The sequence below is a fragment of the Aspergillus lucknowensis genome (genome assembly GCF_044049455.1).
Source record: "Aspergillus lucknowensis strain CBS 449.75 chromosome Unknown BJX67scaffold_4, whole genome shotgun sequence".
Taxonomy (NCBI): domain Eukaryota; kingdom Fungi; phylum Ascomycota; class Eurotiomycetes; order Eurotiales; family Aspergillaceae; genus Aspergillus; species Aspergillus lucknowensis.
Window position 1 is genome coordinate 378,476 of NW_027263548.1, and position 23,094 is coordinate 401,569.

A 23,094-nucleotide genomic window follows, 5' to 3' on the forward strand; every position below is an offset into this window, starting at 1 on the left:
AGCGGGGAAAAGGTTCTCTTCAACGCAGTTAACCACCGACATATTTGAGTTGGTGCTCGGCCTATGACGAATTGACTCCATATTTAGATCCACCAAGCTCTACTTTATCTTGTTGCGTTGGGCCTTTTTCCTCCATGGCCCGCATCACAAGCCTCAATGCACATGAGCCGCCTCCGGAGGCAATTCGACTGCGCTATAAACATTACTTTAAGGCCTCCCCGGCGGATATTGCTGCGGATCCAAGCATAGTTGATCTACAGACGCTAGATCCGGATGGTCTCCCCGACCACATTGCGCTTTTGCGCTGGATACCTGCTGAGAATCTTCAATCTGCGTTTGCCAAGTTCGCTGGCATGAAGACCGACATGCCCCTCATGCAGGATGCCCCCGTTTTTGCTCATCGGTCTGTGACTGGTTAGTACTGTAGTACCCCATAGGGTTACCCTCGTTGACTTGTCCAGGGCTTCATATGGTTCCGGCTCTGTTTCCGCCAGAAATCCAGATTAAACTGCTTTCCCGCTTGTTACACCGAGATTTGCCTAACAGTGACCATAAAACCAACCTTCATCTTCATTACAATGTGACATACCCTGTGAGATCAAACGGGGTTACTGAATACCATGATACAACCGTTTCGAAGAGTATTCGCGTAGACCAGCAAACGTTGTCATTCTTCGAAGATGACCAGACGCGCATATTACATGCCAAGGACCCCGCGGTGCACAAGCCACTCTCTATGCAGAATATGCTGAGCAAGAAGCTCCGCTGGGTAACTCTGGGCGGGCAGTACAATTGGACGTCTAAAGTGTACCCAACCGAGCGACCTCCTGCCTTTCCCGAAGACGTTGCGGATCTTCTCCGGGCAGCGTTTCCCAAAACAGAACCTGAAGCCGCCATTCTCAACCTGTATTCTCCGGGAAACACCCTAAGCCCTCATCGCGATGTTAGCGAAGAATGCGATGCCGGTCTTATCAGTATCAGTTTTGGGTGTGATGGTCTGTTCCTCATTAGCCAAGATGATGGATCAGGGTGCGAAATAATACGACTGCGCTCTGGAGATGCGGTGTATATGGACGGGGAATCACGCTTCGCGTGGCACGCTGTGCCTAAGATTGTACCTGAAACCTGCCCATCCTCCCTGGCAGATTGGCCGTGCATACTGGGTGACGAGAAAGCGTCCCGCTACAGGTCGTGGAAAGGATGGATGTCAAACAAGAGAGTGAATTTGAATGTCCGACAAATGGTGACTCACCAAGATTAGAGGGGTTTGGAGGGTAGGTGCCTCGACTTGTTTCGTCCTGGTTCGTCTCATGGTTCTAACTCTATCACCAGGATGTCTTGAGATTTGGAACTTGCATTCGGGCGAGAACGATCCGCTTGGGAATGTTCCCTCATGAGCTGAAGCATCAAGAGCGCCACTCGAAACCGAGGCCATACTCTCAGGCTTGAGAGTCAGATGACGAGTCTCGCCTGAGGTAAGTTGCAAGCTGATTTACTCGACTTGTGGTGCAATAATTTCTCAGTATTTCAATTCTCCGGAATTGCAGGATCCTCTTATGGACGGCTGGCGCGGGGAACCCTCAACATCAAACCTTGAAACCAGCTCAGAGGCGAATCACATTCAATATACTCACCCTTTTAAGGCCGGTGAATTGGAATGGACCTCACAAAGGAAGCTTTGTTTGGGCTGTCACTGTTAGTCTGTTACAGGCGACCGGTCAGACGCCAAGATGTGTTTCAGACGTCCTTAATCTCGGGGCGATCCTGTTGCATCAATGATCTTCAACATTGGCCCATGCTCGTAAGTCGCGCCCGTTTTCAACCTTGGCGCCTTCTCTGTGGATTGGTTGGCTCTTGTCTTGTTCCAATGCCTGCGGTGCCAGCCCCCAGCGGTCATGCCTGGACACTCGCTGCTCTCCCGAGGCGATTTTGGCAATGCAAATTAGTCGGCAGAAAAAGACGAGAGCTTCAGAGTCCCGGCTATTATTTTTTATTCATCTGGGAAGACGGATACTGCCAAGCCTCGGACCTGCTTGGACCTGTCTGGCACAAAGCTGTTGAAACACCTGATCTTCTCGGTGTCTGAAACGTTCCCCTTCGCGGGAGCCGGAGGAGATTTACGCACAGTATATAATCTGAAGACCAGTCAAGGTTGTATGCGGGTCGCCAAACGCTCCTTCAGTCACTCCTTCAGATCATTCCCCCACTTTCCTTAAAATGGCGCTTGTTCTTTTCATTCATCTGCTGGCAGTTTTGACCTTGGTTGCTGGAAAGCCAATTTTGATCCCCCGGCTGGCCCAAGAAGCGTCGCAGGACGACGCTCAGACTCTCTTTGATGTGACCCTTGAGTTCCTTGGAAATACGTCGGTCAAGGCGGATATTACCAATGTAGGCGCCCAAGGCCTTCGTCTCGTTCAACGAGGCGGCATTCTCGATCACGTCCCTACGAAGAAGGTCATCGTCAAAGGTGGTGGTGAGTATCCACCAATCCGTTCCGCGTAGGCGAGCAACATGCTAAGCAAATCAGACTCCGATCCTGTTTTCACTGGAGTCCGGGTAGAGTACATTCCCTCCCACCTAACAGCCGATGGCTTCGTCAAAGTCTCCCCTAAACAAACGATTTCTGTCATTTTCGACACTGCCGACATCTATGCCCTCACGCCAGGCCAGGAATATACCGCCGTAGCTGATGGTGTCCTCGGATACACAACCCTAACTGAGGAGAAGAAGTTCCACCATTACGAATACAAATCCAACAGCATCACCTTCACCGCACCGGACAATGTCCAAAACCGTCTCGAAGACCGCTCCACCCTCGTCTGCTCCGACGAGTACAACCAGATCGTCCAGGATGCTATCGCTCGCGCGGCGGAAATGGCAACCGCGGCTGCCGCAGACGCCCGCCAGGGCAGCGCTCTGTTCGAGAAATTCTTCAAATCCAATTCCAAGGCTGATAGGGAGGAGGTGGCCGGTCGACTTGAGGCTATCGCTACCGAGGCAACGACAAAAGGAGAACTTACTTACTACTGTGAACCCACGAGCCAAGACTACTGCTCTGCTAACGTTGCCGCAATGACGTATCCCACTCTCAATCGGGTGGTAAACTGCCCAGGATACTACTCGAGCACCAAGGTATCGAACTACTGCAACTACCTTGACCAAGCAGGCATCACTCTTCACGAATATTCGCATGCCGATGCGCTGTATAGTCCCGGCACTGAAGATATCGTCTATGGCTACGATGGCGTCTTGTCTCTGAACACGAAGCGGGCGAAGGATAACGCCGATTCGTTTGCATACTATGCTTCTGGTATATGCCTCTCTGCACCTTTTTCTTTTCCCTTTTCCCCCCTGAGTTCAAGCTTTGTGCATGCGGACTAACAAACCCAGCCGTCTACCTCCAATGTGCCGCCGACGACTCCGTGACCATCGGGACCCCAATCACGGATACGGGAGACGATTCATCCACCGACACCGACACAGGATCGGGTACCGACACAACTGACGACGCAACACCCACAACAACCACAGAACCTACCAATCCACCGCAACCTACAACAACAACGACAACTTCACCCCCAACCCAAGCTCCAACCGACACACCAGGAACAGGCTGGGACTGGCCCTGGGGCGCCGGTGGTGGGCACGGCTGGGGTGATCACGACCACGACCACGACCACGACGGCGACGGCGACGGCGACGATCAGACCGGTACATTCCCCGGTACAGGCATGGGAATCTGGCCCGGTTGGGGCTGGGGCTGGGGCGAACCGCCTACTTCCTCGGGACCTACGAACCCTGTGACGACTTCATCCGGGGAGGACCTGTTCAATTTGCAGGATTTGCTGGACTGGTTGATGAGCAAGTATACAGGCCAGGCGCAGGGTTCAAGCTCGAGCTTCGGGAACGGGGCTCACGGTACCCAGACCACCCCGGGCGAGGAGGATTGTGATCAGTAGCCCGCGGGACCGTACTTACTCTAAACCGAAGTACTTTGACTGCGTTCGCCTGTGCATGGGAGTTTTCTGGATAGCTATTGAAGTGACCTTTACTCAAATTGAATCTGGCTGTCTACTTTCTCGCATTTCTGGGTACACCTTATAAAACTCTAACGGTACTCTCTCAAACGTACATCGTACAGTCTCACAATCCCACATACCAGCTGTTTATATAGAGCAGAACCTGGAAGAGGCATCCTCGCGGAATGATTAACGTATAGAATCAGAGGAACGAAAACCATCGAGAAGAATGGCAGGGAAACAAAACCATCTAGCAATGTCACAGTACAGACACGAATCGGCGCTTACTTTCCATCATATGTCTGACCCGGCGTCAACTTGAAATCCCCCTTCCAGGCCTGCCCCATCGATTTGTTGCCGAGCTTTTCTTTAATTACGTGTCGCGCCGTCAAAGCAAACCGTAGCTTGCTGCCGCCACCCTTTTCAAGAGCAACAGCGTGCTGTACCCATCTAGTTAGCCATTTGTTTTGGTGATGGCTAGAATCCAAGCATACCTCATAATATTTCTGCACCCCTTCTCCGTTCATAACAACCATATCTCCATGATGCAACTCCGTTATAATGCAGACGGGTGGATCTCCGAGCCGTCTCCCACCAGCCCACTCTTTCTGCCGTTTCTTCCACTCTTCCTTGTAGTCTTTTTCAGCGATAGACCCATTTGTCAGCTCTTGTTTGAGCTTAAGGCGCCATTCGCGCCCGGCACACCCCTCGAGAACGGGATCGGCCTTAGGGTCGAGGACGTTCTTGGTGTTTTTCGTCAAACCGTAATAATATTTGTACTTCATCCGGAGGGTTTTGACGGCCTTTGAGCCGAGAGAGAGAGACGCGATTGTTGGGCCAAGTGTAGACTCACCGTCGTCATGATACTATTTAATTTGTAGAGAGTTAGCTTAACTTTGTGAAATTCAGGAGGAAGCTTTTAGAGGTAACGCTAGGGGGACATACGTTGATATTCATATCTTCAAAATACCCTAACGCAAGAAGTTCGTTGGGCTTTTGTGCCGTACCCCCTTCCCCTTCCGCTTCTACAGCCTTATCGGTAGCCCAAGTCAGACGGCCGAGGACTCTGAGAATCGGGTCGCATGCTTCACTGAAAGCTCGTGAATCGACGTCGACCACGAAATCATACGGCATTCCCTTTAGGTTGTTAGTGGTAGGACTCCTAAATAAGAGAAAGGACTCACATAGTTGACCGCGAATTGAGCATTTAGGGTTCCACCGACTATCAATTATGTCGTTAGCCAACATTGACACCACGAGGGTAGACCTCATTGTACAAACCCTTTGCTGCCGACAACGGGTACCGTCGAAGCCCAAGATCAACTTCCTGTAGCTGCTGGAATATATCGTCGGGGCCGTCTGGACGACTATTAATTTGGCGGTTCGAAACAAATTGCGTAACCGTTCCAGCCCCTGGGAGAGTATAGGTGAATTTTCGATACGGAGAGAAGCTTCGATCTTCGATCTGTGGTGTAATGAGCTGTCCCTTCTCCTTGTCACTGGGATCGAAGACGATAGCACGTTTGATCGGAGCCAACTCGAAATCGTCTATCACCGCCCGGATTGAGAGTGGGTGCATTTTCAACATTCTTTCAAAGTTGCATCTACCATTCGTCGTGTCGTCAGTACATTTCCAGCCTCTCCAGTAACGGCGGGAGATGCATTGTCGGCACTGTGGACAAACGATTCCCGCCTTCCAGGCAAGGCGGGAAGAGCTGACATGGGGGTCATTGTCATTTATTATTTTCAGGTAATCTGGGACGAGGCTATAGTGAGGCTGTATGTCGGGGTCCGGCCGGACGCGAGCTTGCAGAAATTTGGAATGATATGTCAGTTCTTCTGGGGGATCATGTCCATTGAGCTTCCAGAATTCAGAACACTGTGGAGTGAGACACATCCAGCCCTCATTATAGATGCGAGGATATGTCTTGTTACAATAACCGCAGGCGCTGATTGGAGGGTTTGCCTTGAGCCTTTGGTCGTAAGGCACAGGCGTGGGCGTTCCTCGCTTCGCCCACCAACTCTTTTCGGAAAGATTCAGTTTCTCTAAGCGAAACCTGACGGCAACACGATTGTTTATTTTCTCATGCCAGATATAGGCAACGCTAAAGTATGCCATGACGTTGAACTCATGGGGGAGCTTCCGTCCGAGATTCGTGTTTTTTGCCCCTAGGTGCTATGTTAGCGGGAGCTGTTTCTGGTCCGAGGGCAAGGAGACTTGCCGATAATGGCTCCAACGGCGATTTTGAAGTTCATGCTGTTTCGTAAGCTTCTGACAATGCAGTTATCGTCCTTCTGGTCCGCGACTTGATTCAGTTGTCCCTCCGCGTTTCTCTCGCTCCCTCCCCCTCTGAAGTCGTTAGAACAACCTGTAAAGCAAGTGGCCGGGGTCCATACACTCGGGTAATTATGATCTCGTCATCAACGTACGAGCGAACGCCACTGTCTGCGCTGAGAAGAACACCGTAGCATATGCCATCTCTTGTATACATGCCCCCTTGGAACTTCCGGAACCAGGGAAGGGCGTCTCCGAGGGCGGTGCGGCCCTAGTATTGGTTAGTGCGGGACATATATATCTATATTTATACTATATCTCGAGCGGTTACAAACCTCGGCCCATGCGGGTGGTTCACCGTCCACGTCTGGCAAATCAGGAGTATCACCGGGATCTACCTCCTCCACATCGATATCCATTTTGTCGTCGTCATTTTTGGCTGGTGGGTTAGAGCCTCTCGTGGGGTCGTTCAAGACCGGGGCTAGGTTTTTTGGTGCTGTAGCCGTCAGCGGAGACGAACATTGACTGAGATCTGCTCGAATAGAAAGATACATACCTGAAGTCATGTTCCCCTTTTTGCGCGCTATACCCCCATTTTTCACCTTGTTGAGTCCGCCCCCTGGGGCAGCGGATGCCTTGCCGCGCGGCATTGGATTATTGGATTTATATATATATAGATATAAGATGAGTTATATTAGTATAATGATCTCGTAGTCAAATTCGTGCCTTCCAGAGGAGAAGGTCTGGCTGGGTATTCGGAGCGATTGAAGGGGAATATAATGTCGAGGAATGAGGGAAAGAAGGAGGAGGAGGAGGAAATGAGGATGAGGGCGAGATGAAGGGATAACTTGAGAGATGTCAAGACAAAGATGGAGGATAAGGATGAAAGACAGACGTCTCGAGGTGGACGGTTGAAAGATCAGGTCACGGGTCGCTCCTTCCATTCTGGGGAGTCAAAGAGCTCCCCCGGAGTTCTCCGAGCTTTGTTGCCGACTGCTGAGTTCCGAGCCCATGGTTCGGGTGCCCGAGAACTCAAAGGTCTGGTCCAAGTATAGAGATTCAAAGGGTGGAATAACGGCCCCTGGTGCCCGAAGCTAACTGCTGCCGTCTTTGTCTTTCTTCGAGGACAGATAATCAAGAGCGCCGTCGCCTGTAGCAGCCGTTTGAGCGTGAATGGCTATCGTTTCAGTGAAAGTGGCTTTACCCCTAAAATAGAAGCGAATTAGTAGCCTTCGCGACTACGGGATTGAAGGAATAGAGCCCTCCATCATGGTGAGTAGGTAGGGTTAGAGAATAGCCCTAAGTTTAGACAAGGGAAAAAGAATGGGATGCTATTCGTCCAAGGAATGCGGCATTTTTACTACCAAACTGCAAGAGACAGCAGTGATTTGGCGTCTCTTGACAGTAAATTACACAGACTTTGGAAGAACAATACACAACGAGAAAACACGGAATTATTGAGTTAGAACAGATAGGGAGCTCTTAGCTATCATACGGACGCGCTCAAAACACACTATAAAGATGGAAAAATGCCGCGAGGATAGAGCGTAAGACCAACAGCTTAGTACAAGCGCTCAACGGCATCAACAACCTGTGCGAGTCGTAGTGAACTATTCATGCTGGAAAAATAAAGACTCACGAAGTTGGGACTCAAGAACGTTTCCCCACTGCTGCCAGAAACGACAGAGATGGACAACAAATTATCGCCAACCGCCAAGCCGTCGACGTCAAAGGTGAAGGTATTCACTTGGGCCTAACCCCTGTACGCATTACGCTTGGCACTTCTGCAATCAATCTCAAGGCGTGGATGTATGCGTAGTAAACCTCGTCATCTATGAAGCGCTACGATGAGTAGAACGGCTCATGGCTAATGATGTACTTGAGGCCTGGATGTCACTTTGCATAAAGCCGATTACCGAACGGACAGCATGGAGAAGCTTAGCGCTGCGCTTCCCCACAGTCTCGTCGCCGAGAGAAAGGGGCGTTCTTCACCGAAAAACCGACGCAAGATCAACGACAGGGGACACAGGACTCTGAGCATCAGTGGCGAGTGCATCTCGCCAAGAGACAAGGGAGGATGGCTGCGTTGGGCACAGCCTCGATCGCGAGGCTCGCGTTCAGCCTTGTCAGGATGGAACTTGAGATTTCTCATCCACGCCTCGGCACTGATTTTTTAAAGGACTCACAGACAAACTCTGAATCGATGAAAGGCGCCATTCAAGATTATTCGCGATCTGATGGCTGATCCTCTGTCTATCGCGGCAAGCATCGCCGGCTTGGTGTCGCTTGCGGGGAGCGTGTTCCAACTCCTTTGCCAGTTTGGCCTGGAGGTGAAAAACTGCAAGGACGAGCTCAATAAGCTTCGCAGTGAAACGAGACGGCTCTCTGTTCTTCTCCATGACCTTTCCCTCCTTGCCACTTCGCTGGAGACTGAGCCTTTGGATAGCTCCTTCCGGCTTGAGCACGTCGACTCCTGCGAAAGGACCCTCTACGAGATCAAAACGAAGCTCGAAACACCCCAGGAAAGTGTAAATGGGCCAAAATCTGTCAAAAGAATGGTTACTCGATTAAAATGGCCCTATACAAGCAAAGAGCTTCAAAGACTTCTCGCGGAGCTCGCCCGCCACAAGGAGACAATCAGTCTGGCCCTGTCCGCGGACTCCATGAAAGCACTTCTTCGGTCGTTGTCGAGACAGGCCGAAACCTTGGATGGAATTAATGACATTCGGGAAGCTGTACGGGAAATAAAAAGTCGCATTTTTGTCAACGAGCATCGCCAAAAGGTCCTGGACTTCTTCATGTCCGTTAACCCACAGCTCAATCTGGAAACCAGCCTACGATTACGCCACCCGATGACCGGCCTGTGGCTGACCGAAAGCGACGAATTTCGTGTCTGGATGGCCCAACGAAATGGAAAGCTCTGGATGAGTGGGATTCCTGGCGCTGGAAAGACGGTGCTTGCTGGGTCTGTTATTGAGGAAGCACTCAAGGCGACCTCTCACATAACCACCGCTTATGAAGCCGTGTGCTTCTTCTTCTGTGACTATAAGGACCCGAAATCCCTGGAGCTCGTGAATCTTCTGAGTTCTATCGCTTCCCAACTTGCGAGGCAGAATAACCAGGCTTACCTGCTCCTGGAGCAGTACTATGGCGAGGTTCGCCCCGACAAAAACCTTCCCAAGCCAATCGACTCCTTCCGGATGCGAGATGTACTCGTAAAAATTTTTGGGGTGTTCGACCGTGTTCTACTTATTGTTGACGGCCTGGATGAGTGTGGACCTAACTCACCTGTAGTGACAGCTCTATCTGACCTTGTTTGCCAATCACCCCCTGTTTCAATGGCGCTAATGAGTCGGGACGAGCTTCACATTCGGGAGGCGCTGGAGAGTGATTTTGAGCATATCGACGTAGCAGCCCAAGGGCCTGACGTTCGGCGCTACGTCCGTGAAGAATTGGAGGAGCGAATTCGGCATAGAAAGCTTCGGCTTCGAAGCCCTGCGTTGAAGGAAGCTATCATCAATACTCTTATTGAGAAGGCTGGGGGAATGTAAGCTGTATGCTCATGACTGTTACGGTGCGATAGAAGCTGACTCTAATCCAGGTTTCGATGGGTGAGCTGCCAACTAGACTATTTGTGTGAGCTTCCGATGGATAAAGACAGAAGAGAAGCCCTATCCCAGCTGCCTCCCACGCTGAACGCTACATACGAGCGAATATTAGCGCGTCATACGCACCCCAGCGCCATTCATATCATCTCTACGAGCCTGAGACTTCTGGCCATTGGAGGCTCGCAGATCACCATTCGAGAGCTGTGTGATGCCGTTTCAGGCCCATACGATGTGTCCTGGGATGAGGATAATGACCGCGTGCTAGAAGAAGATGTAGTACGGTATTGTAGCAGCCTGCTACGCAAATCCGCCGACATGGAACACTTTGAGTTTGCACACTTCACAGTTAGGGAGTTCCTGGAGTCGCCATCTTTACTCGGTACTCCTCTCGAAGGATACTACATCGGGCCAAGTGATCGTATCAGAATCATCGACCTCTGCCTGCAGTTTCTTCTCACAAGTACTTTTGATCTGAGTGACGAGAACTTGAAGATCGGATCTCCCTTGTCCGCTACTCAGATTGTGTGCGAAAGACATCCGTTTTATAGATTCGCAGCATGGCAATGGCCTTTTCTTGACCCAAATTTCCTTCGCCTCGTCAATGAAGACATGGGACCGGAAGACCAAGAAGAGCTTGATGCTTCTTCCAATGCCTTCGAAAAGGTCCTCGCTCTCTTTGCAGCCCCGGAGCGCAGCTCGAATTTCAAGGTCTGGGCGATCATATTTCTTGGGGAATTCCACCGACACTTTCCGGGATATAGCGATTATAGGAGGGATGCCGCACTTGTCAATATAGCAAATAATACGTTTGGACCACTACACGTGGCCTGCGCACTCACTCTGCCACGCCTCGTCCTCGCGCTTGCCGATGGAAACCCAAGATGCCTAATTTCAACAATGCAAATATCACCTTCTGACTGCCTACTCTTCGGTTTGCCAATATTACTCGAAGACGTGTGGAATGGAACTCCTGGCTACTCGTCTTTGCGTTGGATGGACCATACGGTGACAGTCAAGGCATGGGTGGATGCGATTACAGCAGTCGCCCGGAAAGGCCTGGAGCTCCCAGACCAAGTCCGCTTCTTGAAGCCTTCCATTAGCCTCCTCGAATTTATATTGCGCCGCCACGGAAATGCCTTATCAACACGACATCGTACCGACCCGACGGTGAGTCTTCTTAAACTACTCCGCGCTGGGTGTCGCGCGAAAATGGGCGATATAGTCCAGCTCAGAACCGAAGTCTCCCGGTTTTGTGTTAGAGAACAGACAAATCGCGAAGGAGTGGATGATCGACTGAAACTGATAACCGACGAATTCGAGAAGACGTGTGATGACAGAGCCGAGATCGAGGAGATGCACGCTGTGCTGAACCAGACGGTTTATGGCGTCACGCCCGAAGTTGTCCCTACAAGTACGGAGAATGAAGTTCTCAGTGACATCGCGTATGCGGAAAAGGTCCGGGAATCAGTCAAGGACAACGATATCTCTTCTCTCCACAGGTACTCTACTGACGCAAGGTTCAAGCTTCTGGAAAAGGGCGACTCCATCAACCAGCCACTCCTCCACCTGGCGGTCTCGCGATCCTCTTACAGCGCGTTTCAGTATCTCTTGGGCATTGGATGCGACGATTCGGTGAGAGATGATCATGGAAACACGGCCTGGCACCTGTCAGCTACCGAAGACTCGCCGGACTTCAACGACATCTTGAGAAATATGTCTCTACATGCCGAAGTAAGACAAATGGATGTCAACCATGAAGGACATACGCCCATTCACCTTGCCATGTCAAGGAAAAACTATCAAATTGTGCGCGAGCTCCTTCCGCTGTGCCGGAGTAAGTGCTGCTTCGTCGGAAGCCCATCGCTTTGGACGATGGCGCTCGAAGGAGAGGACGAGTCGGCTACATTGATTTCCGGTTTTGTGACAGCCGGGGTGCCCCAGGAGGAGCCCCCATTGATCCACCAAGTGTTGCCGTATTCTAATGTCGCTGTGCTCAAAGCATTGAAGATGCTGTGGCCAGGATGCTGCGACGAACGATACAAAGAGCAACTCCCAATCGAGAGACTGCTGGATAAGTTATCAGCTCGCCCCTTGTTAAAATTGAGAGAGGAGTTGATTAACGAGTTGCTACCCTCGACAACGGGACTGAGACTCGAAGTATTCAGGTTCATCTGTTCGAGTATCTTACCACATACCGAGCACCTATATAATATGGAATCTGTGAGCCTGGTTCTGGAAATCCTCGCGGATCTTCCAGAGCTACCCTTGACACTTTTTATTAAACCGTTTTCTACTTATATTGGAGCACGGCAAATTATCTCTATGAGCCTATTCGATGATGTTATACACTGCATGCTGACGACCAATTTGAAGCACGTCGAAGAGAATGAACGGTCCGCGTTTCTGCAAGACCTTCTCCATCTCGCTGTCTATTTCGATTGGCCGCAGGTATGCCTTGAAGCTCTGGCTCTTGGATCGAGCGTACATGAGCTTGTCCAGAATCAGTCGGCTCTTGAAGTTGGGTGCCTGCCAAACTCCTTGTGTTCCCAATCCACCTTCAGAACTTTGTTGGCGAATGCATCCCCTAACCAATTAGACGACATTAGTACCCATTATAACTGTGGTCTCGTCTTTCTTCTGCTTAAGGCTGTAGACAGTGCCCAGAAACTGGAACACCTTCTCTCTCACGGGGCAGAGGCCAACGTCAGGCATCCTGTCTCTGGAGAGCCGGCGGTGATTTATCATTTACTCCACGAATCTGTGGATACAGCAAAGGTTCTGCTGCAGCACGGGGCAAGTCACCAATCTTCACTCGATGATGGATTTGACGTATTGTGTGGGTTTATCTGGAATGATCTTCTCGACGAGCTCAGAGACTTTCGCGACAAATACCCCCAGATTGACTGGAACAAGACCTTTCGTCTGCCTTGGGAATGGGCGCCTAAAGACAATCTTACACAACTTTTCAGTGAATTTGAAATCGTCGAGGGCTGTACAATGCTGCATCTTGCTGTTTTCCGGCGGTCGTCGCGATGCTTCAGATACTTACTTGAAGAAAAACTGGTCTCTGACGTCAATGCTGCATGTACCGGTGCCTATACATGTGCTCACCTCATCGCAATGGTTGGTGAAGACGCAGCTGTGACTGCGCTGACTTATTTGCAGAGCCGCCACTTCAATATAAACGCCTTGAACGAGCGGTTAGAGACGCCTCTCGACATTGCTTTTGATTACAACGCCTCGCTTGATATGGTGGATGTCTTGCTCAGTATGGGTGCAAAAGGCACAAATCTGGAGTATTTTGGACGCTTGGATGTTAAGGAAGCGTGCGAATATCTTTCCTTCGCAAAGACCAAATTCTTGATGTGTCCCAGCCCGAACACGGTCTTAAAGCAAGGCATGATACACGTTCTCGCCAGGGCAGTAGATGCGAGAAATCTAGAGGCGTGTAGGCAATTAGCGTCAGCGGGATGCCCGTTGAATCTCGTGCTTCCAACGTGTGGCGTGTGCCCTCCACTTCTACACGCTTTGCACAACCGCGACTCGATTCTGGTGTCGTGGCTCTTGGACAATAACGGGGCTGTCTGGAGCACAGCATGCGAAAAAATAGGACGGTCTCACAACCCAATCTCCCTTGCAGCGGCAGATCCGAACCTCAACGGCGTATTGAGACGCCTTGTTCACATTTTCAGGGACTTATGGCCGGAATGGTTGCTAGAAAGCCCCTGTCCGATGGCTGAGGCAATTTGCTCTGCGAACGTTGACGGGCTCAACATTCTCCTCGAGTTCCTAAAAGGAACGTACACCCAGGAAATCACAATAAATATGCCGAGCTATCATGATATTCTCGAGACTGCGGCACTACTCCCCCATGCCGCCCTCAAAGGGAACATTCCAGCGATGGAGGTCCTTCTAAACCATGGTGCAGATATCAATGTCCCCGATGGAGCTGGGAAAACTGCCCTGTACTTTGCAGCCAATGCAGACGAGCCTGAAACTGTCGAGTTTCTTCTCACTCATGGAGCAAGCCCGACGTCAATTGCGGCTGACTACCTGTCCCTCCTGCACCTCGCCGCCGAGTATGATGATTTGGAACTCCTCAAGATTGCAGCGCCCTACTACTTGAAGACCAATCCCAGCCACCTTGATCGTGAGCTATCGTCTCCTCTGTCCTCCTGTCGTTCAGAGGAGTGCGTTCAGTACCTTCTCACACAAGGCTTCGATCCCGGCACGCGAGATGAACTCGGTATCTCGCCACTTCACGTCCAACTCAGCCAAGAGTCTTTGCAGACGTTTATCCTGCAGTCAAATCTGCTCATTTCTTATGGTGCTAACCAATACCGAGTCAACCTCGATGATATCCATCCCGACCAAGTAAAAGCAATCCTGAACTTCGTCCCCCGACTACTGCGAGCGCTTGGAAAAGCGTCAATCCTGACCATGTTCCCCTCAACCCCTCGCACAGGCTCTAGTGCTCTGTGTATGGCAGCGCAATTTGGCGACCTGGAGTGCTGTCGTTCACTTGTTTCTATCGGAGCCGACGTTGACTTCGAGGGTCACTACTATGGCACGCCCTTGGCGGTGGCCATCCACTACGGAGAAACAGAAGTTGCCCGATTTCTCATCCGCGCTGGAGCCAAGTTAGTGTACTTTAGCAAGAGGGAGAACTGCTACATATGTGCACTACGCTGGGCGATTTTACGGCCTAGTCTCATCCGCTGGGTGCTGGTTGAGCGATACATCGATCAGCGCAAGATTGCAGCCGATGCAGACTCTGAACCTGCGGCTCACCCGCGGGTTGTCAGACCGTGGAGCGGCAGACGGAAAGCTCAGGTACCGCTCGTGGGTAAGGCTAGGAGACGGCCGGATGAGTCGCTGCTGGACTACGTTATTGAGCTGGAGAAGATCAAACGGTCTTACTGGGGGCGTGTTATATATTACGAATGATGAATCTTGCTAACCTGATGAACTCCTATTTATGTTGACTGGCCATCTGCTTTGCAAAAGAGGTGTGTTCCTGATATCTTGTATGCTGGAAGTCTATTATCAAACTGTAAGTTACTACTATCTTTTTCTCCTAAGTTTGCCAGAGCTTTGTTCGAACTTTCCCAGGGAGAATCCGCTGAATTGCACGGATCGACTGCTTTCGAAGATGATAGATATGACTGCTGTTTACTGCTGCAAGCCTGTGGATGACCGCTGTTTTACTTTACATTAGCTTCCAGTATCTCTGATAGTGGGTGCGGATCGCTAGCTCTTTCTTCATCACGAATGCAGACATGGAGTCCGTCCAAGGGACACTCAGAATAGCCTATCACCTAGTCGACGACCTTGTTCACAACCCAGTCAATAACCACTGGCCCCAACAGACCATACGCCTGGCTTTCACCGTCCGCATAGCCCGGAGCCAGTACAGAGAGCGGAACCCCCATCTGCCAAATCGTATCCACATCAGCCTTAAGCCGATTATACAGCGTCGTGGACACCTCAATCCGGACGGTATTGTTCTCTCCAGGACGAAGATACGGTGTGATATCTACCTTGACACCGTCCGCACCATAAGGGTCCAGCTGATGCCCATTCACCCAGGCACGGAGAGTGTGTACGATTGGACCCACGGATAGGAACGCGCCAATATCCTTGATCTTTGGAACCGTGAAATCGGTAGAGTATATACCAATGCCGCTCATGGCCTCCAGCTCAGGGCCAATGTCCTTCCAGGGCATCAGGGATTGGTTCGCGAATCTGTGGACGGATATCTGCGGCTCAATCGTTGCTGCTGCTGCTGTTGTATCGTTCGGAACGCCGCCGCCGCCGCCGCCGCTGCTGCTACTACTCCAGCTGTGTATTTCGAGATCCCAGCGCTTGAGTTCCGTAGCGGGTGGAACGGCTGTTGCACTGAGCGTTTTGTTTTGAGTACCGTTGATTGTGAGCACTGCGGGGCCTGTAAGGCTCGCGGAGAGCTTCCCATCGCTGTTGTATCCGACTCTCTCGATATTCCCTGTACTATAAGAGACCCATGGCGGCCTCCTTCCACCCGTAAAGGGCTTCAAGGCTATGATGGTTGTCTCGTAGGGCTGCAGAGTGAGCGGAACCCGCAGCCGCGGCCGCAGTGGATCATCCGAGAACGAGTACCGCGCGATAGGGCGCGACGTCCCCGTCCAGGGATCTAGAGAAAACGGCAAGCGATTTCCTCCGTGGCCGTGAAACTCCGCCGTGAAGGAGATTGCGGCCGCCGCGTCATTGAATAGCCAAATGTAATCGATCCCAGACTCGGTCTCGAGCTCGGGCTCTGTGCGGTAGACGCTCAGGACGGAGCTGTTGTGGGCGAGCGCGGCATCGATTTGTACGCGCGGCATAATATCCGCCCTTTTTAGAGCTGCCTCGAGCTCCTCATTTGTGCGGACGTGGTGGATGTGGATGTTGTCGTTGTCGTTGTTTTCAATCAGCTCCTTCACCAGATCAGTCGCGTTTCTGGTTTCACCCGGCCGTGAGGACAGCGGCAGCGACTCGACGTCGCCCATGAAGAAGACTGGTAGCCCGGCACGGCTGAACTCCTTGACCTTGGACAGGACTCTCTCGTCGACCTTTGTGCCATTTAGGAATATCAGTGCTTGGTACCCGGGTCCATTGGGCGCAAGTAGTCCATCAGAGACTGAGACATCGGGGAGTCGCAGATTTTCAGGGCCAATGAAATTGTACGTGTATCCTGATCATGGTCAGCACGCCATTATTAACTGCTAGGGAGGGCTCGGGGGGAGGGGGGTGATCACACCCTGCTGTTGAAGAACGTCCGAGTCATAGAGTCGTTCCCCGGTCCACCGGCTACGAGAGTAATACATCGCAAGGTCAACGCGGGGTTTCCCAGCCCTGAGGACGTGCTGAGTTCTCGCCAAGTAGTCGAGTGTATCCTTCATATGCCGCCAGGCGGGCTGGACACGGCTCCACGAGTCGGTAAATCTAAACCCGAACGGCTGGTACCCAGGCCACGAGGTCTGCACGTACGGCCCGCTGTATGGCATGCCATGGACAACCATCATGGTCAGACCGCCAGCATAGGATTTCTTGATGGACCGGAGGAGATCCGGAATCGTCTGACTAAAAGTAGGGCCGGACACGGCCCCAACCTCGGACGAAATGTCGGTTTTGCCTGCAAGCTGCGCTGGCCCTGAAAGGCTGCGGTAGGCATCCAGGCTGTCTCCGAACCCGAGGGACTCGCCCTCTGGGCCGTCGACGGCTGGAATTGCGTCTGCCTACGATTCACGCTGTTAGCAGATTATCGGGAAGAACATGAGAGAGGAAGACCCACGAAGCTCAAGGGGAGATTGTATGCTGGTTGGGCCGAGAAGCCTATTCCGTGCGATCGCGACCACTGGACATGGAAGCGAAGGTAGTCTTGGTAGCATTCACTCAGTGTCTGCCGGTAGTTCGCGTTGTGAATGCTCAGCCCATCGGTATAGTAATCCCCGTACTGGTATTCTTCTGGGTACGGGGGAAGCAGCTGCCCCCAGGAGTTGGCTTGACCGAACAGAAGGGGGAGGTACTTGACCAAGCTATATCCATGGGCTGTCTCGAATCGAGAAAGGAATCCTCGCGTCCAGGGAAGGGCGAACAGTAGCTCCATGCTGTCTTCCCAGGCTGGTGCCAGTTAGCTTCAGATAAGGCAGCCATTGCGTTTGAGAAGAAGCTCAACTCCGTACTCACCGTATGCACTGTGGGTCCTCAGATTCTCGTTGGTTGTGCTATCCAAGAGCACATGCGTGTCAAAGAAGCTGGTGTGAAGTCTGGCGCCTGCGTGGCTAAAATGGTCTACCACTAAAGAGCCCTTCTCGACTGTTGTTGTTCCATTGACACCCCCCGTGCAGGAAACTTGGTTGGTATAGCCCTCCCAGAACGAGAATATCTTCCAGGTTCTGTTGCCTGGAGGAGCCTGCCAGTTCAAGGATCCATTCTCGACAAACTGATCGAGATCGACGATTGACGACTCGTCTAATGTCACCTTTTTCGTTTGTGTATTGTTGCCGGCGGATTCTGGTCCGGAGTGTTAAGTTAGCGCTGGTGTTGACGACAAGAACCAGGGTTTGGCAGTGTAACCGAACCTGATATTACCCTCCCAGCAATAACCGCAATCAGCTCTCCCTTTTCAGGGTCAGTGAGGCCGTGCATAAATCCAGCTCCTGATAGATAGATCTCAGTGAGATTCTGCGGCCCAGGAACCGGGCCCGGTGACCGAGGTCTCCGGACGAACCGTCATGACACCCATTTGCTATTATTTAGTTAACCTATTTACCATGACAAAGTGAGAAGGTTTGTAAAAGAGAGGGGGTGTTTCCATACCAGCTGCAGTGAGAGACCTTCTGTTCGAGGCTCAGCCGGAGTCCCCTGTCCCTGGCTGGCGCCCAGGGCAAAATCCATCAAGACGTTGTTCTCCACGGCGGTTTCCAACCCTCCCTCAAACAGAGCCCGAAACGCGTCAGTGCCGAACCCGAACACGTTCCAGTCTGTAGGTGGAGGGGCGCCTGTGGGGTTGCCATAATTGTAGAAGGGAACGGGCTGCAAGCCACCGGCGCCCTCGGACGCAAGATCAGCGATATCACGCTGGACTGACGCAATGGGGACGCTTGCATCGGGGAGCCTGCATCGCACCTTCAGTAAAGAGCGTATAAACAAGTAGTCTTCATTGTGAGAGCCTCTCACCAATAACGGAACTTGATTTTCGATTCTACTGGTGGGTGTTCGAACTGGTCGAGTGCTGCGGGGTGGACTGCTCGACAGGCTGCAGGGAGGGATACCCCGAGGAGAAGAACCTGGAGGATTGTACGGACGGCCATTGGAAAGTTTAAGAAAACTGAAATGCATTGATTCAAGCCTCCTCCTCATCCAGAGGTATTATTTGTCCCCGCTTATTATACCTCTGGACATGAGGCTGAGGGTGAGGATCCAGGCAGCGAGGTACGAATACGAATGAACAACTCGAAGGATAACGAGTACGAGGGCAATATGATTGGTCCATGTGAAAATGAGCCCCAGGGACAGGCTCATTCGACCGATTCATGGGATCGCCAGGACATTCAGTCAGCCGGGACTGGTCCACTTAAGTCAGTGTCCACCCCCGCGAATTGGCCGACTAATTCCACCGAGCATTTCTGCTCGCCCAATGACTTCTCCTGGACAAAGAAAGGCTTGTACGGAATTCCGTCACTGGGAAAGTGAAAGTGAGTGTTAGGCGCATAGCTTTGATTATACGCCTGTCTTGCAGCATCTGTCAGAGGAACTACGGAGAATGGTTATATGTAGCCGCAGGTTTCTCTGTATCTCGCAGGGCTTGGAGAAATATATTGCCGTCATTATTTACTGTTTTTAGGTGTGTTATCATCATTGTATAAGGAGCACCGAAAAGAGTAGTCTAAGTAATCTAAAGGTATGGTCTATAAAGATAGCCAAAAAAAAAAAAAAGATGAACTCAACTAGTTAGCAATCAGCCGCAAAATATAGTGATACCCCTCAGAGAAGAGTATCCATCTCCATTCTCTGCTTCTTGTGGGGAATTAAACTGCTGGGATGTACAACATTGAATATAATCATCACCGCCAGCATGAGCAATCCATCAAAAACATAGAGGAAGACCTCATGTCGCAGAAGGTACCCGTTGTTCCCCATGGCGTACTCGACGAGCCGAAACACCGATCGGATCATAATGAGCAAGTTCGCTGCATAGAGGATGTGGAGATGCTTGCGCCAGATGCTGCTTAGTTCTATAGATTGAGATTGCACTGTGGGAGATTCCTCAACACGCTTATGGAAAAGCGCACAGGTGGTGATGAAGAAGCCGAAGAAGAGGATCTGGATGACGAGACCGGCAATGACGATCTTTTCGCCATTGTGGACGGCTGAGAGGCTGCCGCTGGCCATGACGCCGCCGCCTGTATGTTCATATGAGCTTTTATTCTCGTGGAAAGAAGAGCCGTGTATATCGTTTTAGGGAGGGTAGTTTACTTACCAGCGGCCTGGACAGTGAAGGACAAGATATCGCCGCAAACAAAGAACTTCGTGAGCCACTTCTTCTTGAAGATGCAGAGCTGCTCTGCATCCAAGAGCACCACGATCCTTCCCAGCATCATGTATATCGAAGCTGCAAATAGCGCGGGAGCCAGTAATAGCAGGAGCGTCTGTTGGATATACGGCCCCATCGTCCAATCCGGGCTTTCCTGACTCGACAGGATTCGGCCGATGTATCCAACCCATTCGACTGGAGGTGCGAGAGAGATTGTATGTTAGCACTACTTGCAAAGAAAAGTGATTGTCTCGCAGCAGCGAGTTTGGTGGGAAAACTCACAGAAGCCCCCGATCAGAAACGGGATGAAGAACCATGTCCGATGACGGAGGAGCTGGTATAGATGGACGAACGTCGTTACAGCGAACAGAACCGTGAACAGGATAGCTGCCGCTTTGGACGGATAGTATCTATAGTACGCCCAGATGGCAGTTTTGTAGGTCACATCTGCGGCCGTTGTTTGTCGAGTCCAGAGAGACATGGTGGACTTTGAGATGAGATGAGACGAGATGGGCACAAGATGCGCAAGGAGCTGGTTTCTTGCTTGTGAGTTAAAGGGAAAGAATGAGAACAAAATATTCATCAGGCCCATTATATTCTGCGGCCTCGAAGGCGCATCTCAAGAATTTGAAAGATTTACTTCTGGTCCACCCATTCCATGCGAGATTGGTTCGAGATCTTGTACGAATACGAGTGGGTCCTCAGACTGGGGCTACTTAAGCTCCCACGAATAGACGGTCGAGACGGTTGTGGAAGCCGGAGATCACTTCCAGAAAAAAAATTCGAAACTGCTTTTTATTGGCGGTGACACTGCAATGGCCCACTACTCGTGTTCGGATAACCATCCAACGTCCAGAGGTCGAAAAGTCTCGCGGCCAAGATACTTGTTCCTCAAAAGCCCTTCCAGGACGTGAACAGCAGTCAGATGTGTGCGAGGAGTTATTCATTGCAGGATGCGAGGCTACGGGCAGACTTTGCAGGCCCTAATATCAACGCAACTCAACTCAACTTAACTCTCTCCTCGATCACAGCGATTGGCCATTCCATCAATGTACAAAGTGTGCCGTTGTTGAGGGTGGCGACAAACCGAGCAATCTTTCTGACCTCCCTGCGAGCGCCCCGATCCAAATACCACAGATCCTTCAGCAAGACAAGTGTCAAGTAGAAATGTGCCAGGATAGTAAAAGAGAATCCATCAGCAGCCTCAAGTCGCCCTTGTGGGTTGAGAGAAATGATAAAGGAACTGGGTAGCAATGGAGGCCAGGAAGTAAGGCCTGCATCTTCCAAATCGATCTGGAGGTCTCTAGATGCGGGACAATCGCGCTCGCTTTCTGTGAATTGAAGAACGTACAGAATGCGCATATACAGATCCTCTAGCTTATCGATGGCAGTGCCATAGTCGGCATCGAAAGCACCGGCCGCGTCTGATGGAGATTCCGACGTAAATTGAGAATTGGACGAACATGTCGCAGGACTTGCTGCATGGCTGGAAGAAATGGTCGTTTCGAAGGTGCGAAGCCTTGCGACTGCCCCAGAGGCGCCTTGTGCGAATATAGATAGCATTTGAGAGCCCTGAGTCCGCCGCGGGTAGCTTGGGGAGGGTCGAAGGGCAGCAAGCGATCTCCAATCGTCGTTGATGTAGTCATAAAATAGCATTGATCTCAGCCGACCAAGCTTCAGGGTGATCCAATGCTCCTCGACCACGCCTACCAGCCCTCGACATAGATGAAGCCAGCCAGTAGACGGAAGTTCGTTATCATTGCTGCACCGGGGCTCCGTACTATCGTCCAGGTCACAGATCGATAAAGAACCAAATGCAAAAGCGGTGATAAGTATCGAGCCACAGAGAACCTCTTCTGCTGTCGCAGGAGTTATTCGAGACAGGGCCTCTTGGAATCCCTGCAGCCCCTTCTGATGGTGAGCAATGATGCGGTGGAGCTCACGGCCTGCTGCAAAATCGCCAACACCGCAGTCACTGAAAGGCGAGGCTGAATCGGCCCGCGTCGATACGTAGTATTCATACCGAGCATGCGAGCCGGCGAGGGCAAGTAAGAGGTGCATGAGATACTCTCTTTTCGTAGCAATCTCAGGGATCACTCGCTGCCAAACGACTATTCTTTTCGGATGCAGATTCATGGTCTTGGAAGTATGCAGCAAGAACCTAGTTAACAGGCCCATATGAGCCAAGTCGAGTATTCCGCAGTGCTGTGCTGGCGATAAGCCCGACTGGGGGAATTCCAACGGCTGCAAGGAGTGTGATGGGAGAACGTGCCGCCTGGCTTTCCGCCGAGTCCTGACATTCTCCGGTGGCGTTGAGCTTGGTCTCTCTTAGCAGGCGGAACAACGATCCAGACATGAACAAGGGGAAGTTGGGTGTTAAGTGCTATACGTACATGGATGTAGCTGGAGTGGGAAATGTACATGGGTCTCCCCGGGAGGAGCAAGCGCCACAAGCAGGCTTAACTTCATCACACTAATAAATTGGTTTAGCAGGAGATGTTGAATTCACTGAAGTAATACATGACAGACTTTGACTCGTCGTTGCTTGCAGGTGTAACAACCATTGCGCGACTTGGCGTGTGGTGTTCTATGCCTTCGTGGAAGCCGATGATCCGCGGTAGTCGTCCGCAGTGCGGCTGGCGTAAATAGGCCAGTCGACATAGTCTTTCGTCAAGGTGTTTGATAGGGTGGTTGGAGATATAGCATAGATTGTGAGAGAGAGCCATCGTCGAAGGGATTCCAGGCTGCACAAAAGTTCAACATAGTGGTCACATGATATGCCCTGTTTATGTAATACTCTTTCCTTCCCTTTTCGGAGCACACAGGCAGGATGGATGTGGAGGGCAGGTGTACTTTATATTACAAATAATGAGTCTTGCTAGCACTAGTAAACTTCTTTTCGCCTCCAGTGGCCATCTGCTTTGCAAAAGACGTGTGCTCCTGACGCAAATGCCCGCCAAATTTGTATGTCGAGCAGTTTACACTGGTCGTAGCATGGTATCATGATCCATTTCGGGCAATTATAACTCTCGAACCTAGTCTATGGTGAAACTGCGCGTATCGACTGCTTTCGAAGGGAAAGGTTGGACTTGGGGTAGTAGTTACTATTCTGGTGTCCAGCTTGCAACCACAACCACC

At 51.3% G+C, this 23,094-nt stretch overlaps 9 protein-coding genes across 9 annotated transcripts; 4 read left to right on the forward strand and 5 right to left on the reverse strand.

The window, feature by feature from the left end:
- The first annotated feature begins 29 nt into the window (after positions 1 to 29).
- Positions 30 to 1,488, forward strand: alkB (oxidoreductase, 2OG-Fe(II) oxygenase family). Its single transcript, XM_071025628.1, has 3 exons — positions 30 to 414; positions 462 to 1,274; positions 1,333 to 1,488. Exons 1-2 carry the CDS (start codon positions 135 to 137, stop codon positions 1,259 to 1,261), a joined length of 1,080 nt encoding a protein of 359 aa, XP_070889992.1. The 5' UTR covers positions 30 to 134; the 3' UTR covers positions 1,262 to 1,274; positions 1,333 to 1,488.
- Positions 1,489 to 2,084: 596 nt separating this feature from the next.
- On the forward strand, positions 2,085 to 4,083 carry BJX67DRAFT_213058 (Deuterolysin metalloprotease family-domain-containing protein). Its single transcript, XM_071025629.1, has 3 exons — positions 2,085 to 2,473; positions 2,528 to 3,310; positions 3,391 to 4,083. Exons 1-3 carry the CDS (start codon positions 2,218 to 2,220, stop codon positions 3,957 to 3,959), a joined length of 1,608 nt encoding a protein of 535 aa, XP_070889993.1. The 5' UTR covers positions 2,085 to 2,217; the 3' UTR covers positions 3,960 to 4,083.
- Positions 4,084 to 4,303: 220 nt separating this feature from the next.
- On the reverse strand, positions 4,304 to 5,598 carry BJX67DRAFT_377626 (uncharacterized protein; the record flags this gene model as incomplete). The annotated part of the gene is made up of 5 exons (XM_071032150.1): positions 4,304 to 4,459; positions 4,514 to 4,885; positions 4,965 to 5,156; positions 5,204 to 5,241; positions 5,301 to 5,598. 5 exons carry the CDS (start codon positions 5,596 to 5,598, stop codon positions 4,304 to 4,306), a joined length of 1,056 nt encoding a protein of 351 aa, XP_070889994.1.
- BJX67DRAFT_343337 (uncharacterized protein) lies at positions 5,447 to 6,136 on the forward strand. The gene has a single exon (XM_071028141.1). It carries the CDS (start codon positions 5,740 to 5,742, stop codon positions 6,067 to 6,069), a length of 330 nt encoding a protein of 109 aa, XP_070889995.1. The 5' UTR covers positions 5,447 to 5,739; the 3' UTR covers positions 6,070 to 6,136.
- A 64-nt stretch (positions 6,137 to 6,200) lies between these two features.
- Positions 6,201 to 6,944, reverse strand: BJX67DRAFT_377627 (uncharacterized protein; the record flags this gene model as incomplete). Its single annotated transcript, XM_071032151.1, has 4 exons — positions 6,201 to 6,369; positions 6,417 to 6,565; positions 6,630 to 6,790; positions 6,851 to 6,944. The coding sequence occupies 4 exons, from the start codon at positions 6,942 to 6,944 to the stop codon at positions 6,201 to 6,203; spliced, it is 573 nt and encodes a 190-aa protein (XP_070889996.1).
- A 4,117-nt stretch (positions 6,945 to 11,061) lies between these two features.
- On the forward strand, positions 11,062 to 11,556 carry BJX67DRAFT_343340 (uncharacterized protein). Its single transcript, XM_071028142.1, has one exon. It carries the CDS (start codon positions 11,284 to 11,286, stop codon positions 11,536 to 11,538), a length of 255 nt encoding a protein of 84 aa, XP_070889997.1. The 5' UTR covers positions 11,062 to 11,283; the 3' UTR covers positions 11,539 to 11,556.
- Positions 11,557 to 15,220: 3,664 nt separating this feature from the next.
- Positions 15,221 to 18,733, reverse strand: BJX67DRAFT_377629 (uncharacterized protein; the record flags this gene model as incomplete). The annotated part of the gene is made up of 8 exons (XM_071032152.1): positions 15,221 to 16,611; positions 16,678 to 17,155; positions 17,212 to 17,540; positions 17,607 to 17,933; positions 18,002 to 18,041; positions 18,151 to 18,168; positions 18,240 to 18,537; positions 18,600 to 18,733. 8 exons carry the CDS (start codon positions 18,731 to 18,733, stop codon positions 15,221 to 15,223), a joined length of 3,015 nt encoding a protein of 1,004 aa, XP_070889998.1.
- A 673-nt stretch (positions 18,734 to 19,406) lies between these two features.
- Positions 19,407 to 20,437, reverse strand: BJX67DRAFT_369897 (RTA1 domain-containing protein; the record flags this gene model as incomplete). Its single annotated transcript, XM_071030838.1, has 3 exons — positions 19,407 to 19,825; positions 19,903 to 20,151; positions 20,239 to 20,437. 3 exons carry the CDS (start codon positions 20,435 to 20,437, stop codon positions 19,407 to 19,409), a joined length of 867 nt encoding a protein of 288 aa, XP_070889999.1.
- Positions 20,438 to 20,751: 314 nt separating this feature from the next.
- Positions 20,752 to 22,653, reverse strand: BJX67DRAFT_213078 (Zn(II)2Cys6 transcription factor). Its single transcript, XM_071025631.1, has 3 exons — positions 22,486 to 22,653; positions 22,350 to 22,429; positions 20,752 to 22,273 (listed from the first exon to the last, which is right to left on the reverse strand). The coding sequence occupies exons 1-3, from the start codon at positions 22,615 to 22,617 to the stop codon at positions 20,956 to 20,958; spliced, it is 1,530 nt and encodes a 509-aa protein (XP_070890000.1). The 5' UTR covers positions 22,618 to 22,653; the 3' UTR covers positions 20,752 to 20,955.
- Positions 22,654 to 23,094: the final 441 nt, after the last annotated feature.

What these genes read in the sequence shown, in the direction of transcription:
- alkB (XM_071025628.1), top strand. Translation starts at nt 135, where the DNA reads ATGGCCCGCATCACAAGCCTCAATGCACATGAGCCGCCTCCGGAGGCA. An exon ending in TGCTCATCGGTCTGTGACTG is followed by an intron (nt 415 to 461) that starts GTTAGTACTGTA and finishes TGACTTGTCCAG; the next exon opens with GGCTTCATATGGTTCCGGCT.
- BJX67DRAFT_213058 (XM_071025629.1), top strand. Translation starts at nt 2,218, where the DNA reads ATGGCGCTTGTTCTTTTCATTCATCTGCTGGCAGTTTTGACCTTGGTT. An exon ending in GGTCATCGTCAAAGGTGGTG is followed by an intron (nt 2,474 to 2,527) that starts GTGAGTATCCAC and finishes TAAGCAAATCAG; the next exon opens with ACTCCGATCCTGTTTTCACT. An exon ending in GTTTGCATACTATGCTTCTG is followed by an intron (nt 3,311 to 3,390) that starts GTATATGCCTCT and finishes TAACAAACCCAG; the next exon opens with CCGTCTACCTCCAATGTGCC.
- BJX67DRAFT_343337 (XM_071028141.1), top strand. Translation starts at nt 5,740, where the DNA reads ATGGGGGTCATTGTCATTTATTATTTTCAGGTAATCTGGGACGAGGCT.
- BJX67DRAFT_343340 (XM_071028142.1), top strand. Translation starts at nt 11,284, where the DNA reads ATGGCGTCACGCCCGAAGTTGTCCCTACAAGTACGGAGAATGAAGTTC.
- BJX67DRAFT_213078 (XM_071025631.1), bottom strand. Translation starts at nt 22,617, where the DNA reads ATGTCGACTGGCCTATTTACGCCAGCCGCACTGCGGACGACTACCGCG. An exon ending in GCAAGCAACGACGAGTCAAA is followed by an intron (nt 22,430 to 22,485) that starts GTCTGTCATGTA and finishes CCAATTTATTAG; the next exon opens with TGTGATGAAGTTAAGCCTGC. An exon ending in CCCACTCCAGCTACATCCAT is followed by an intron (nt 22,274 to 22,349) that starts GTACGTATAGCA and finishes AGAGAGACCAAG; the next exon opens with CTCAACGCCACCGGAGAATG.